The sequence below is a fragment of the Crinia signifera genome, chromosome 4 (assembly GCF_055691185.1).
Source record: "Crinia signifera chromosome 4, ASM5569118v1, whole genome shotgun sequence".
Classification (NCBI taxonomy): Eukaryota; Metazoa; Chordata; class Amphibia; order Anura; family Myobatrachidae; genus Crinia; species Crinia signifera.
This window is the reverse complement of record NC_139220.1, coordinates 117,422,942-117,438,971: the sequence shown is the minus strand read 5'-3', so window position 1 is coordinate 117,438,971 and position 16,030 is coordinate 117,422,942. Positions and strand designations below refer to the sequence as shown.

Sequence of the window (16,030 nt, the reverse complement as noted above, 5' to 3'; positions counted from 1 at the left end):
TTTCACAGCCCAGTTGTATCAAAATTGGTGAAACCCCTGGGGGTTTGAAATGTACACTATACCCCTAGATGAATTCCCTGAGGGGTGTAGTTTGCAAAATGGGGTCACTTGTGGGGGGGTTCCTAACTTTTAGCATCTTATGGTGCCTAGAAACCTACATGGTGCCTAAAAAATAATCTCATAAAAAGGAGGCTCCAAAATCAAGTAGGTGCTCCTTCTATTATGAAGCCTGTGGTTTGGTCACCGTGCACACTAGGGCCACATATAGGATATTTATGAAAACAAAAGAATTGGGGGAATCAATTTTTAGTCACATTTCTCTAGTAAAATGTACTGTGTTCCTTAGAAAAATGTATTAAAATTGCAAATCTGCAAAAAAAAAGAAATTTTGAAATTTCACCTACACTTTGTTTTAATTCCTGTGAAACACCTAAAGGGTTAACAAACTTCCAAAATGCTGTTTTGAATACTGTGAGGGGTGCAGTTTTTGAAATGGCATCATTTATGGGGGTGTCTCACATACAAGTCCCTCAAAGTCACATCAGAACTGAACTGGTCCCTAAAAAAATCAGTGTTTGAAATTTTCTTGAAAATTTGCTATTCATATTGTAAGCCTCCTAGTGTCCCAAAAAATTAAAAGGAAGTTGAAATAATGATGTCAACATAAAGTAGACATATGGTCTATGTTAGTTATTCACTATTTTGAGTGGTAAGATTATTTGTCTCACAAGCAGAAAATTTAACATTTTGCAAATCGCTAAATTTTCCATTTTTTCACGATATTTTGGTATTTTTCACAAAAAAACACAGACTGTATCGACCCAAATTTACCACTAATTTGAAGTACAATGTGTCACGAAAAAACAATCTCAAAATCGCTGGGATAAGTAAAAGCAAAAAAAAGTTATCCCCACTTAAGTGAGACATGTCAGATTTGAAAAAAAGGGCTCTGTCAGGAACGCAAAAACTGGCTCTGTCAGGAAGGGGTTAAAATAAAGTATAAATATTCACAAGCCATACCTAAAATTGGACCAGGTTTTATTCCATATTTAAGGAGTTCCTCCCTCAAAGCATCGTTACCAAGTTCCGTTACATCTTGCTCAATTTTCTCCTCTTCGCTTGGCTTATCTGTCTTCTTGGTTGCTTTCTTTAAAAATAAAGAAACGCATGTTGTATTCAGTAATTGACTCCAATGTTATGGTGAACATATTTACATGTCCCAGTATCCACATTAATCTTTTCAATGAAACAAGGAATTAACTAAAAACACGTATGTTAATTGCCATGGATGGACTTTTCCTTACAGCTTTAGGCACTGCGAAAAAAAGCCATCAGTGGTTATTCATGTGGGGAAACCCAAGGATTCCACATTTTACCGATTGGTGTGCGCTAACCCCCGACTTATGCTGCCAATACATATGTGAGATATTGCATGCAATCATTCAATTTTGGCCACATCTGTCCGGAGGATTGTATGCATTTTTAAAGCTGACATTCGACCCGATGCGCAGGCACACCATTGAATGACGCATTGATAGACATTATGAGCTGCACATAATATTTATCGAATTGCATGAGCAATCGCATGTGGTTTTAACCACATGCGATTGCTCGAATGCAATCAGCATTCGGGGCCGAGGACCGGAGCGCTGGCGGGGAGCCGCTACCTTAATGCTGGGGACCCGAGGGACTCAGCAGCAGCAGGGGAGGCATGGCGGCTGTGTAGCGGAGCTTTCAGGCAGCAGATGACTTTGAAACACTGGACAGCCCTCTGATTGGCTGAGGCCGCTGAGAGAGAGCTCTCTCAGCCAATCAGAGGGCCGTCCAGTGTTTCAAAGTCAACTGCTGCTGCTAAGTCCTGCCGCCTGAAAGTTCCACCGCAATGGTCCCCGGCTCCGGTCCTGCCTACACAACCCCACACCACCCCTCTTCCAGCACCCGATGTCCATCGCAGGATCGCATGCTGCACTGGGCACCACTTGATGCGATCAGATGCAATGTCCCATAGCATCTGATCGCATAAATATATAGGCAGTATTATACCCCTTTTACACAGCCGAAAAATCCGGGTCAGACCCGGATCTTCGGCGGTGTAAATCCCTAACGCCGTGTCCCTTTACACGGGACTTCTACCCAGGTCCTGACCTGGGTAGAGGGCGGTGTAAATGGGAACGCCGGGTTGGACGACCCGGCTCCCATTTACATGAATGGGGAACGTCCAACCTGCGGACCGCAGCGTCCGCAGGTTGGACGGGTTGTCAGCCTGACACCGACAGCCGGCGCTGCTGTCTGCTATACCCTGCAGACAGAAGGGGCGGCGGGGGAGGGAGGTGAACGGATGCCTGTGTGCGGCATCCATTCACCTCCTGTGCGATGGCGGGGGGAGTGTGCGCGGGGACTGGGGGCAGCCCAGCAGCTTACCTTAGTGCTGGGCTGCCCCCAGCAGCGTTCTGGTCCGGCGGCGGCGGTGATTGGCGCTTGGAGAGGACATCATCCTGTCATCTCCAAGCAATGGGAGGGGGGGGGGGGTGGGGGTGTGTGTGTGTGCGGGCCGGACTGTCCGCCCGGTGTAAATTGCACTAAACGCTGGGTCGCAACCGGCTTGAACCTGGGTCTAAAAAAGCCGGGTGCGCCCCGGCGTTTTGGTGTAAAAGGGGTATAACATTGCAGGGAAACTATTTAAATAAACAGCTGTTCCCCACACTATGGAGTAATTAGCGGTGAGATAAAAAGGTGTGGAACCAGCTCTTTATCGCCCTTGGTCTTTTTTAGCTGTGGGAAAGACCCAGATCACCCTGAAGGTAATCAAATTACACCCTCAGATACAAAGATTACCTGAATGGTTTCAAGGAATACACAGATAAAAGGATTATAGAACCTAACTGAAGGACACTGCAGCTTTGAGGACATATAGGTAGGGATTTGATTGTGCTATACACCCCCTGCTTGCAGTCTACAGTAATGGGCGTCTAAGGCCCCCCATACATTAGCCCGACTTGTCCTAGGGACAAGTCGGACCCGATTTCCCCGGCAGCTCCCCGGGAGGTTTCCATCATGATAAGGCACTTGATGTGCCAAGTTGTGCATATGATAAATCGCCATGCGATTTATCATATAAAACTCCCGGGGAGCTGCAGGGGGAGAGCGGGGTGAGGGACACTGGGGAGCAACAGGGGGGGAGCCGGGAATTGTAGCTGTCAAATAGGCAGCGGGCGGTGGGGGGGCGCTGGAGAGCCGGGCTGGGGACACAGGCAGCAGCAGGCGGGGGTGGACGCCGGTGAACGGAGCTGGCCGGGCGCAGCATGACCGGGGACGGGGAGAACGCTGCAAGAAAAAAAAAAAACCATTACAAATGAATTGGAAGCCAGTGATTGGCTGAGAGAGCTCTCTCAGCCAATCAGCAATTGGCTGAGAGAGCTCTCAGCCAATCACTGGCTTCCAATTAATTTGTAATGGTTTTTTTTTTTTCTTGCAGCGTTCTTCCCGTCCCCGGTCATGCTGCACCCGGCCAGCTCCGTTCACCGGCGTCCACCCCCGCCCGCTGCTGCCTGTGTCCCCAGCCCGGCTCTCCAGCATCGCCCTCCCCAGCGTCTGTCACCGCTGACGCTGCCCGCTCTCCCCCTGCCTGGCTCTGGCGTCCCCCGCCCGGAGGCTGCACATAAGATTTAGGAAATCTTATGTGCAGCCGGTCCGACTGCCCGACTCCGATCCGATGCGCACGGGACCGCGCATCGGATCGGGGGGGCTGTCAAACCATGCGATTTGGCCCGATTTCATGGCCCGATTCATCCGAATCGGGTGAAATCGTGCCCAAATCGTATAGTGTATGGGGGCCTTAAGAGCTATTCGATTGTTGCTCTAATCAGACAGTATATATATAGCATTAAATAAAAAACGGGGAAAAAAAACCCCACACATACAGAGCACAAATTAAGGACACATAGCATTGTATTAGAACTATCTGCTAGTGGCTACGCTTCTTTCACGGGGCGCTGTGCCCTGCCCCTTTACAAGCCGACGAATTCCGCCCTGCAGTTAATAGCCGCTCTGAGAATTGACTTTGGCCAATCAGGAGGCTCAAATGAGACAAAAAAAGGGTTGGTTGCATACCACAACAAAGACAGACAGCGCCTGCACTGCCGGACACACGGGAGACCCGGTGACATCATACGGGGACAGCAGTGAGAGGATGGGAGCTCAGGGAGAGCAGGAGCTGCACCGCTGTGAGCAGGACCACAGGAGAAGCCGAGTGGAACCAGCGCCCAGTGGGGGCTCCATTGGCACACTACTGCATGGGAATCGTGAGTTCCCTGCCTCACGGACGGGCAAACCTCCACTCCCATAGCTGGGGTCACGCAACTAACAATAAAGGTAGACGAGGAGAAATCAGGGCCCCGGCTGGCAGCAGGCACACCGAGAAGAGTCTGCTCCTAGGGCTTGCTGCAGTCCCTTACTCTGGCACAGGGGTCTGTGGGGAGGTTCTGGGGTAATGGACCTTTAGAACTCACTGCAGACCCCTAACTTGGCAGGGTCACAGATGTCACCTCCAAAGTAGTTACTGGGCTGACATGCATGTGTTTATAGGTGCTCCTCAAAGTACTGACATGTTTGGGGTAGGGGGTTGTTTGGGGTAGGGGGTTGTAGAAACTTTTTACATGTTATTGCGTTTAAACACCCCTACCCCAAACAAATTGATATGCAACCCAAAAAGTATTGACATTATGGGGGATCATTGGTGCATCCCCCAAAAAGCTTTTGTCATGTTGGTTGGTAAGGCATGGGTGTTCACTCCCCCCAAAAGTGTTGATAATCTATGGGTTAACTGGTTAAACATTCTTGATGTGTTGGGAATCTGAAGGCCCTGGTAATTAACATGTAGGTAGGCAGCACTTATATGGCATAATATGTAATAGCCATTAAGCTATATGGTATATGTAATGGGCATTACCTAGTGCTTGGGATAACGTAATGGGCATTATGGTGTTTGGTATAACGTGTAATGGACATTAGAGTGTGTGGCATAAAATGGGCATGTAGTATACTATGTAATGGGTGTGTGATGTAAAGTAGAATAGGCATTGCGGCAAAGTTTTTGGCGTGCTCCTTCGGCGCACACTGTCCCTATTATCCTTATTTTGAATAAAAGTTTGTTGAGCCCTGGCATAACGTGTAATGGGAATGATGCCATGTGGTATAATATGGGTGTGACGTGTAATAGGCATTATGGTGTAATTTTGGGCATCACGGTATGTGGCATAATGTATATGGGCATAAGGTTTGGCATAATGAGTAATGGGTATTCCAGTGTGTGACGTTACCACAGCCAGTTTAGTATAGGTAGTCAGTTTTGTGCTGCCAGAATAAGATAGAGAGATAGATAGATAGTTGCCATCCTAATAGAAAGGAAGAACCAGCACTGGACCACCAGATGAATTGAAAAAATCTCTTTTAGTGAAGCATCTTTTTACAGGATTGTAGCATCATAATCCAAGCTCCAGAAACGTAAATCCAGCTACCAACACAGTTATAACACAGCTCCAAGTGTGACAATTGCATGGGACCAATTGGTTTCCCCACCCTCAGGCATAACACATTGAATATGTTACTGTGACCGGATCTCTGTAGCCGTCTGTCAGTGGGTCCCTGACAGACCGTTTCGGTGCCCTGCACACCTTCCTCAAAAGGGACAAAGGACTGACATCGGATGCAATACAAAGGACTGACATCGGATGCAATATAGAGATTATATATAATCATCTATCTTGCATAATCTTGCCCTTTAAAGTTAAAATTTGCCTTCCAGACTGAAAAATGTGCCCTCCCCGTGGTCAGCACCCTGCCCTAAAAAATGTCTACAGTGAACAAACACACATACATACATACAGTACATATATATATATATATATATATATATATATATATATATATATATATATATATATATATATATATATATATATATATATATATATTACTCACGCTGCCTAGTGAAGCAGCTACAGCAGCACCCGGGATTCAGCAAAGTCAAACAGCAGGGTCGACAGCAACGTTTCGATTTTATGGATAAAATCGTCATCAGGCATAAAAATACAAGACAACAGCTTACCTTATATCCCCAAAAGTGAGCGTTCACTTGCGTTTCCCGCGTCTGGAGACGCTCTCCGTGCAGCGTGCGTCATGGCCGCGTCATCAAGCCCCGCACGACAGACGCCAGGCGTTCCATCCGTCGCCCCGGCAACCGGCGCCTAGAGATGACGTGATCCCACGTGAGGTAAGACATCCAATGGATGTCCGTCCCACACCTGAGCGTCAACACCAAGGCCGTCACCACGGCAACCAGATAGACGCCCGCGGCTGCCGCTAGCGAGATCAATGCTCACAGCCAGAGTCGCACAGCGCCGGGCGTACCTACAATCCCAAGTGGGTAGCAAGTGAAGGCAACAAAAACATTAAAAATGGCTGAAGTGACAGGGAGTATAAGTTTACAATATAAATGTCACACAATGTAAATACAATGCCAGTCATCAAGGACACATTGACACCAATATGAGACAGAAGATACGCATGTAACCTCAACAAAAAAATATAACAATATATAAAGAAAAATAAAAAAATTAAAAAATTTAGAAAAGTAATGAGGGCAAATAACACATTAAACACATATAATAAAGTGCCTTCATAGGAATGCATGCAGACCAAGATGGTCATTGAGGCCATGGGGGGACATGGTCCTCAATCTATGTATCCACCTTGACTCACACCAAAGAAGGGCCAATGACCTATCCCCTCCACGAAGTTTTTGAGGGATGTGGTCTATAATGATATATTGTAGGTTGGCCATGCTGTGGCCAGCCTGTGCAAAATGCCTTGCAACAGGCTGGTCACACAATGGTACTTCTTCCCCTCTGAAATTTACTTTTAATCTTGATGCTAATCTGGTTAATTTTTTGGATGTGGCGGTTGGTCTGGATGATGGATGTGTTTCCACATCTCTATTTTGTAAAAAGACTGACCGGAATACTATCTTGCATTCAGATAGCTTTCACCCCAAACCATTAAAGTTTGGGTTACCATTTTCCCAGTTTTTACGGGCATGCAGGATTTGTAGCAGCAAGGCTGAAGCTTCCAATCAAATTGACATCATGATTAACAAGTTTTTGGTTAGGGGGTATGACCTTGACCTGCTACAAAAGGCGAAAACCAAAGCATTAGCAATCCCTAGATCCACGTTGCTCACCCCTAAGGCTAAACAGGATCAATCTGTCAATAAAAAGATGCCTTGGGTAAACCACTTTAATACCTGTAGTGGTGTTATCCGCCAAGTAGCCAAGAAGCACTGGCCCCTGTTAAGCACTGATAAAGATCTGGGACTATCCAATACTGTTATTATGCCTTGCTATACACGTGGCAAGAATATACGTGATTGGGTTGTCAGGACTGACATTACGCCCTCACCTAGTAAGCCCCCTTCTTCGGGCTTCTTGGGACGGCATAATGGTTGCTACAGATGTCTTAACTGCACCACCTGTAGAAACATGACCCCAGGAGAAAGCTTTGTACATCCTTTTAGTGGGAAGAGATACAGTATTCGATACAGGTTGACATGTACCACCAAATACATTGTGTATTTAATTTCTTGTCCTTGTGGACTACATTATGTAGGAAAGACTGATCGCAATCTACGGGATAGGATGGCAGGACATCGTGCTGCCATTCGGGCAGCTCTGCTATCTGGGTCCAGTGACCAGCCTGTTGCAAGGCATTTTGCACAGGCTGGCCACAGCATGGCCAACCTACAATATATCATTATAGACCACATCCCTCAAAAACTTCGTGGAGGGGATAGGTCATTGGCCCTTCTTCGGTGTGAGTCAAGGTGGATACATAGATTGAGGACCATGTCCCCCCATGGCCTCAATGACCATCTTGGTCTGCATGCATTCCTATGAAGGCACTTTATTATATGTGTTTAATGTGTTATTTGCCCTCATTACTTTTCTAAGTTTTTTAATTTTTTTATTTTTCTTTATATATTGTTATATTTTTTGTTGAGGTTACATGCGTATCTTCTGTCTCATATTGGTGTCAATGTGTCCTTGATGACTGGCATTGTATTTACATTGTGTGACATTTATATTGTAAACTTATACTCCCCGTCACTTCAGCCATTTTTAATGTTTTTGTTGCCTTCACTTGCTACCCACTTGGGATTGTAGGTACGCCCGGCGCTGTGCTACTCTGGCTGTGAGCATTGATCTCGCTAGCGGCAGCCGCGGGCGTCTATCTGGTTGCCGTGGTGACGGCCTTGGTGTTGACGCTCAGGTGTGGGACGGACATCCATTGGATGTCTTACCACACGTGGGATCACGTCATCTCTAGGCGCCGGTTGCCGGGGCGACGGATGGAACGCCTGGCGTCTGTCGTGCGGGGCTTGATGACGCGGCCATGACGCACGCTGCACGGAGAGGGTCTCCAGACGCGGGAAACGCAAGTGAACGCTCACTTAGGTTTTGGGGATATAAGGTAAACTGTTGTCTTGTTTTTTTTATGCCTGATGACGATTTTATCAATAAAATCGAAACGTTGCTGTTGACCCTGCTGTTTGACTTTGCTGAATCCCGGGTGCTGCTGTAGCTGCTTCACTAGGCAGCGTGAGTATTCTATATCAGCCCTATCCAGGGCTTACAGCTGGCACCGGGCAACTTACTTGCAGTTTTCGGTTGTGCTGAGCCATCTGGACTATATATATGGGGTCTAGAACAATAATGAAGAAATAATCTACCAAAATTGTAGGCTAGTTTTTGTCATAAACGGCATTAATAGATTTCTGATAACGTAGTTTTAGTGACCACAATGGGAGGATTATGAAATGTCATGTTTAATGCAGGGGACCTAATTCACACCCCATGTGTTCCACTCAGTAGAATTTGAAAATAATGGTGCATACACACTGGTCGATTTATTGATGCACCATTGGCCAATGTGTACGACCCATATATCTAAACGGTGTTGTTCACAGATATATTGCTTTGGCTGTGCACCACAGCCGATGCCAGATATAGATCGGCGCATTGCACCGTGTGCACAGGAGATCCGCCACCCACCGGTACTGGTAACAGCCGGTGATTAACAGCACCTATTTGTGATGTCAGTTCTGATCGATCGGGCAGCATGTATGGAGAAAATGCTGCCCAAACTGTCTGCAGATATATCTATTAGTGTGTACCCAGCATATCTTTGTAAATGCTAAGCATGTCAAGGTAGTGTTTAGCGAGCACCTTGCACCTATTACAACTCATGCAATGGTACTTCTATCTAGGGATGTGCAGGTTCGGTTTTACTTTATTCTCACTGCAGGATCTAACTGGCTATCCAAAAACACTTGACAGCCAATAACCAAAAAAATCCAAACTTGCAATAATTTGGCGATGAGAACTGAGTAAATCCAAACCTACAGGTCAATCTTTTATATTCTGGTCTGTTTATCTTGTATGTAGCTATTGACCAGAGTGTGATAGAAATACAGATGGTGTAATGTTTAGCATTACTGCCTCACAGCGCTGAGGTCATGGGTTTGATTCCCACCATGGCTCTAACTGTGCAGAGTTTGTATATTCTCCCCGTACTTGCGTGGGTTTCCTCCGGGTACTCCGGTTTCCTCCCACAATCCTAAAATATACTGGTAGGCTAATTGGCTCCCAACAAATTAACCCTAGAATGTCAGTGTGTATATGTGGTAGGGAATACAGATTGTAAGCTCCACTGGGGCAGGGACTGATGTGAAATGTTCAACTATACTCTGTAAAGCGCTGTGGAATATTTATGCGCTATATAAGAAACTGTTAATAAAGAAATAAAAGTACTACAGACATGAAAAAAAACTGCATGGGTTGAGACAGGTACAGGGTGCTAGAACACTATCAAGAGGAAGATTTAACACCTACAGCAGAGGTTCCCAAACAGTCCTCAAAGGACACCAACAGTCCAGATACAGCAGCACAGATATTCAAATTAAATTGACTGAAGTAATAATGAAGTCACCTGTGGCCAAGCATGTATATACTTAAAACCTCGGCCTCTGATGTGCCTTGAGGATCGCATCATAACTAGCTTATGCTCGCAGATCCCTATTACAATGTCTATACATTGCAATGCTCCAGTATGCCATACTCATGCACATAAGACCCTTGTCATGATTACATACCCATGTGTCACCAGTCACATTTCTCCATTCTCTAGGCTAATGTAGAGAATCAAAAATCCCTAATTCTCTGTGCTAACCCATTGTTTCTTGTTTAAATTTTGAATCTGCTGTTGGCAACAATACAGCTCAAACCAAATAGTGTCTAGCATTCTTAGTGTGAATTCATTTCTCATGTATCAATTGAACATAAAAAAATTGTAAAAGAATAAAAAAAAATCCTGAAACCAACATTGAATATGAAAAATGCCCGATTTTCCTTCTTTTCAGAGTAACAAAGGCTGGCCATACACTTATGCAATATCTCAGTAACTGCTCACCAGGCTTCCAGGCAGCTGGAGCACGTATGATACATCATATTGGGGGTCCTTTAGCATATGATACACCGTATGCAACCCCTGCAAGTGCTGCCGGATACTCCCGGATCAGCCAAATCTTATGTACAGCACTTGTGATCTCCGGGTCCGATGCGCATAGGTCACACAGAATCGGAGGTTAGGCAATTTTCACCAGATTTCTCAGGCTCATCTGTCAGAATCAGATGAAAAGGGCCCAAATCGTACAAGTGTATGGAAACCTCAACACCTTTGCTTTCTGATTTAGTGTATACAATGGGAGATATAGAATATATATTTTAAATCGCACAGTATTCAGCCATATCGATCCTGATGTGCGCCCCCCATTTAGTGAATACTAAATAGATTAATAAGCTGCAGACAAGTCTATCTGGGCTCTCTCACTTGTAGAATTTATTTGGCCTAGGGCCAAATTGCTAGATAATCTTCATCTAAGATGCAGTAAAGGCCATACACACTGGGTGACTGAGCTGAAAGTCGCTCAAAACAGGTTTGAGCGGCTTTCAGCTCAAAGCCACCCAGTGTGTATGGCCCGGCAATGGGCGCTGCTGCGCGCTCCCGCAACATCGCCAGGAATGCCGCTCATCTTTTGGTTATACAACCAGATAAGCGGTTTTCAGGACTGCTTTGCATAGCGCTCTGCTATGCAACGCTGTCCTCCTCCCCTCCGTCAGCGCCGGGCAGGGGGAAAGCCGCTCAGTGTGTATGCACTGAGAGGCTTTCCCCGCAGCGATGATTGGCATCATTGCTGTCCATACACGCTGAGCATAGTCGCCCAGTGTGTATGGACCTTTAGTCAAATTTGAATAGTCAAAATCTGCAATGAGACAGAATCAACCTTATGGTGTGTACACACCATAAGGATCTGCCCCATGAAAGGGTAAACATGGCATGCTGCCAAGTCTAAAGGCACATAAAAACGAAATGGTTTTACCTGTGAGTGATGCTATGAAATCACTGGCTGATGAAAGTGCATACACACTGAGTGATCTTCACCCAGAATAACCCCAGAAGGTTGAATACACAGAGTGTCCGGCACGGGGGTTAAACAGCGAGGATAGCTGGTTTTCTGTGATCCCCCACCGTTTAACCCCCCTCGGCAGCAACTCACCCCTGGCATTGAATACTACCCTAGGTGATTTTGAGCAATATTTTTCACCTGTGAAATCATCGCAGATAATCGGACCGACCCAAGACAGCCATGGATGCATTTAGATGGGGCTTTAAATCTGTTTAAGACAGGTTAGCCACAAGCCAGAGGTTAACTCTCAGCATATAAATAGGCTCTCTTATAGTGTGTACACACGGGTACAATCTCCATGCGATTCTGACTATATACTCAGAATCCCATCGGTATCGCACGCAGATCGCAAGGCACGCTGCTGTATCGCACGGCAGAGTCTTGGCTGTCTTGACTATATAGTGCAGATCTGCACTATATAGTCTAAATTGTATGCACATTGCAAGCATGCCGTGCGATCGCGTCGGGGATCGCATTGCACGGCACTGTGTGTACACACCATAATGCTGTGTACTCACGGGTACAATCAGCATGAGATTTTGACTATATAGTCAAAATCTCATCAGGACCATGTGTACACACAATAATGAGATTTGACATTAGATTTCGACTATATAGTCAAAATCGCATGCAGATCGCACAGGTTTTTTACCTTGCGATCCCGATGCGCTCTCCCATAACAGCACAAATCGAAACCCAGATAGACAGGGCAGCAATGACTATATAGTGCAAATCAAATGTAGATTGTATGAATTAGATGTAAATAATAGTCAGGAAAGATTGCATAGCACCCGAATAGCAAACCGTGTGTACAAACCATTAGAGAAGTTTATAGTTAATAAACATCAGATGCTGTGGAGAAAGTGCACTGCAGCTCACATGAAAAAGTATCAAGGAACCCTTATATCAGTGGTCAGGGAACTCGGTCCTCATTACCCCACACCGTGCATGTTTTGCTGGTAACCCAGCAGGTGCACAGGTGTACTAATTACTCAGACACATATTATAAGGTCCGCAGATGGAGTTAATTATTTCACTTGTGATTCTGGGGTAGATTTATTAAACTTCGATCAGGGGAATATGCGCTATCCCCATGCGTTATGGCAGGGGATAGCGCTTCCCCTGATCTATGACACCCGCGATACGGGTGTTAAACAGGTGGCGGTGCGGGGCAGGAGGGATAGCGCAGCAACGTTATTTTAAAAAGAGCGCCTGACCTCATGTATGATCCGGCGATGTGGGGCTTCGCCGTCCCGGATCGCCATCTTTTTCTGGCGATGTGGGTCAGTCAATGCCGCTTGCTGGTCTCCGGCATCTTCAAATTCAAACTGCGCATGTGCCGGGTACACAGCATCCCCGGCAAACATTACCCGGCACACGCGCAGTTTGATTTTGAAGACGCCGGAGACCAGCAAGCGGCGCTGGCCATGGAAAACTGCGCATGCGCCGGTGACATAGCGTGTGTCAGGGAATCCGGCGCATGCGCAGAACAAATAGCCGGGGAGGAGCGCACACATGTTATGGGAGGATGCGTATCCCTGTCAGCAGGGGATAACGCACTCCCATAACGAAGATTAAATGATTGATACATCAGGGCGAACTGCGGGGCCGCTTCACCATGAAAAAGTGGTGAAGCGAAAGTAACTTCATACAGAACGTTAGGGACAGGTAAGTAAATCTACCCCTCTGTGAGGAGACCTGCAAAACATGCACTGTGTGGGGTAATGAGGACCGAGTTCCCTGACCACTGTCTTATATGAAGCAGCGTCATGTGGAAATGGGGCAACAGTAATACAAACAAAATCCAAAAGTACAGTATGTGCTGGCTGTATTGTTCCAGAGGTGCACTAGATAGAATCAACTGGGCTGATAATAAAACTACGGTTACCGAGCACCGTGATACAAGGTACAGCTACAGTGTAAGTAAGTATCCAACTACAGAATAGGACACATTTGTATCTACACTACATGGACTTAAGTTAAGAAAAGGCGGGAAATGCTGTGACAGCTCCTGCAGATGGCGCTGTGCCACATACAGCAGGAATACTAGCACTATTCTCCTAATGAGATGTACCTTCTCTGACCCGTTACCTGGCACCACGTATTGCGGGTCGGATTTCATCCTACCAATATTATATCCCCACTATTACTCTGTGCACTAGGTGTTCGCCAGCAGATCCCGCCCAGTACTCTGTGATGGAAGCGCTGGTGTGCCCAGATCGCATGGAGTGGAGTACAAGGAACACTTTCTAGCCCCAAGGAGAGGTGGGGTATCCCGGCGGGTCTGACCGTCGGGGAGGGGGTCCTCTGCACATGTGCTGATGACCCCACAGCACAGAGACACCGTCCCCATTCATTCTCCACACGTAGTAGTAGCACATGGCGAGACCCGGGCAAGGTATAGCACACACACCCACGCCCCACTCCCTTCACTCACCCGTCCCGGCGGCCGGCCACGGCCCCGCATTGGGGTTGACTTCCTTTCGGACCTGTCTTCGTCGCTGGAGAAGTCCGGTGTGCCACGGCTGCGGGTGGCCAGGAGCTCCCGGTAAAGCTTTACGTACACGTTTTTACGCTGCTCCCCGGTCGGCAGCTGCACATTGTTTGCCAACAGCTCGTTCTTCAGCTCTTCCTTCGTGAGGGCAGACGGGTCTCTGGGAAGCTCGGACATGGTGCGCACATACAGGGCTCCGATCCGCTGCGTAGTCCGTACTGCCCGGGCCGGTACTGAAAGGAGAGCACAACACAGCGGCACGGGATAGAGGGAGGGAGGACGGAAACAGTAAGCGGCTGCTGCTGCAGGCTGTAAGTTACTAACGGCTACCCTATCCACGACGGAGGAGCGGGACGCTAAACAATAACGTGCGTGCTCATTGGCTGGCAGGCAAAGCAAGTCGAGTACAGATTGGTTGCACGCTTCCTTCAAAAAAACATAAACGACATTACGACGCGCGGCCTTCCCCACCCAGAGCCCGTCCCCGGCCTCCTGCTGCCAGTGGCAGTGCCGCTACCAGTGCTGGGCAGGGGCTGTGTGACCGTGTATGAGAGGTGCACAGCAGCCGCCTTTGTGTGGCCAGGAAAGAGCCAGGCCCACTAGTAAAGATGCTACACACGCATCCGAGCTGATCGTGATGCGTGCGCTTCCTAGGCATAAGTAGTTATGGGCCTGGGAACAAAGTCGAAAGATATATTTATTTATATGAACCTATAACTCTGGTCTGCTTCAGACTAAGTACACATTAAAGCCTCCACTATTCAGTGGCCAATGTTCGTTGCTGCTTGCAAACAATAGATTGTATGATAGTAGACTTCATACAGCATCTAAAGCTGATTAGAAGCCTATCTAGAAGCCCCATACACACAGTGGCAAGTATTCAATGCCCGGGCGAGCAGTGACAGCGAGCAGGGCTGCCTTCTTGCTGTCACTGCTCACCCCTACAGTATTCAACTGACCCTCCTAATACACTGATTCCCCCTAGCTCCATTTTGGCTCTCTGCGATCCTCACTTTAACCCAGGGCTTGACAAATTTCTTTAAAATCTAGGAGCTAAGATGAAAGTGTAGGAGCCAGACAATACGCACCAAAGCTGAGCGCAAGAAGTTTACACCGTAATGCCTATTACACGTCACACACCCATTATATATTATACGACATGCCATAATGCCCATTACACGTTATGCCAAACACCATAATGCCCATTACATATTATACCACACGCCATAATGCCCATTACACATTATGCCACACGCTGTGATGCCCATTACATATAATACCACACTCCGTAATGCCTATAACATATTATGCCATATATTTACCGCTTACCTACATGCTCATTGCTATAGGTTTCATGCTTGATGCCAGGGGTTGCTTGCTCTTTGTCATGAGGTTAAAATGCTGTGTCAGGGGTAAATGCTTATTGCCTAGGGTTAACATGCTGTGCCAGGGGTACCTGCTCATTGCCTGGAGTTAACATGCTGTGCCAGTTGTAAATGTTCATTGCCAGGGGTTAACATTCTACCAGCCATGGGAGGACAACAGTAACAGCCGGGCAGAGAGTATCAATCGCCCCGACTGAGAGCAGGACAGGTCTGCCGCGGCTATTTGAAAACTCACGCCAGATCTCGAGACATTCTGACAATCGGGAGCTAGTGCTGCGGCTCCTGATTGGCTGCCTAATGGTTAGCCCATCATAAGATCTGCCCATTGCACCCTATGAGAAATGAGCAGCAATAGGGAATAGATGGCAGGCTGCACTAGCGCGGCTGCAAAACTATCATGGGCATCAGGATTTACAAGTGCAATTGACCCTAAATAAATTAACATATTTATGAAGAAATTACGGTACTCTTTACCTAGCACGGCGCCCGCGATTACAATCGCGGGCGTCGGGGGTAAAAAATCGCGGGCATCGCGGGTAAATCAAAAACGGGTGCGACGCGATGCCCGCGATG

At 47.0% G+C, this 16,030-nt stretch overlaps 1 protein-coding gene across 4 annotated transcripts in view; it reads right to left on the bottom strand.

Moving 5' to 3' along the window:
* Window positions 1-14,531, bottom strand: part of TMPO (thymopoietin) — a 26,182-nt gene extending 11,651 nt beyond the window's left edge. Inside the window, exons 1-2 of one of the 4 annotated variants that reach the window (XM_083182300.1) lie at window positions 14,016-14,531; window positions 1,021-1,147 (exon numbers count right to left, since the gene is read on the bottom strand). In XM_083182300.1, coding sequence (XP_083038426.1) covers window positions 1,021-1,147; window positions 14,016-14,249 — 361 coding nt within the window. In that variant the 5' untranslated portion in view covers window positions 14,250-14,531. The remainder of the gene's footprint in view (window positions 1-1,020; window positions 1,148-14,015) is intronic. The other 3 variants (XM_083182301.1, XM_083182302.1, XM_083182303.1) reach the window with 3 other exon arrangements.
* Window positions 14,532-16,030: the final 1,499 nt, after the last annotated feature.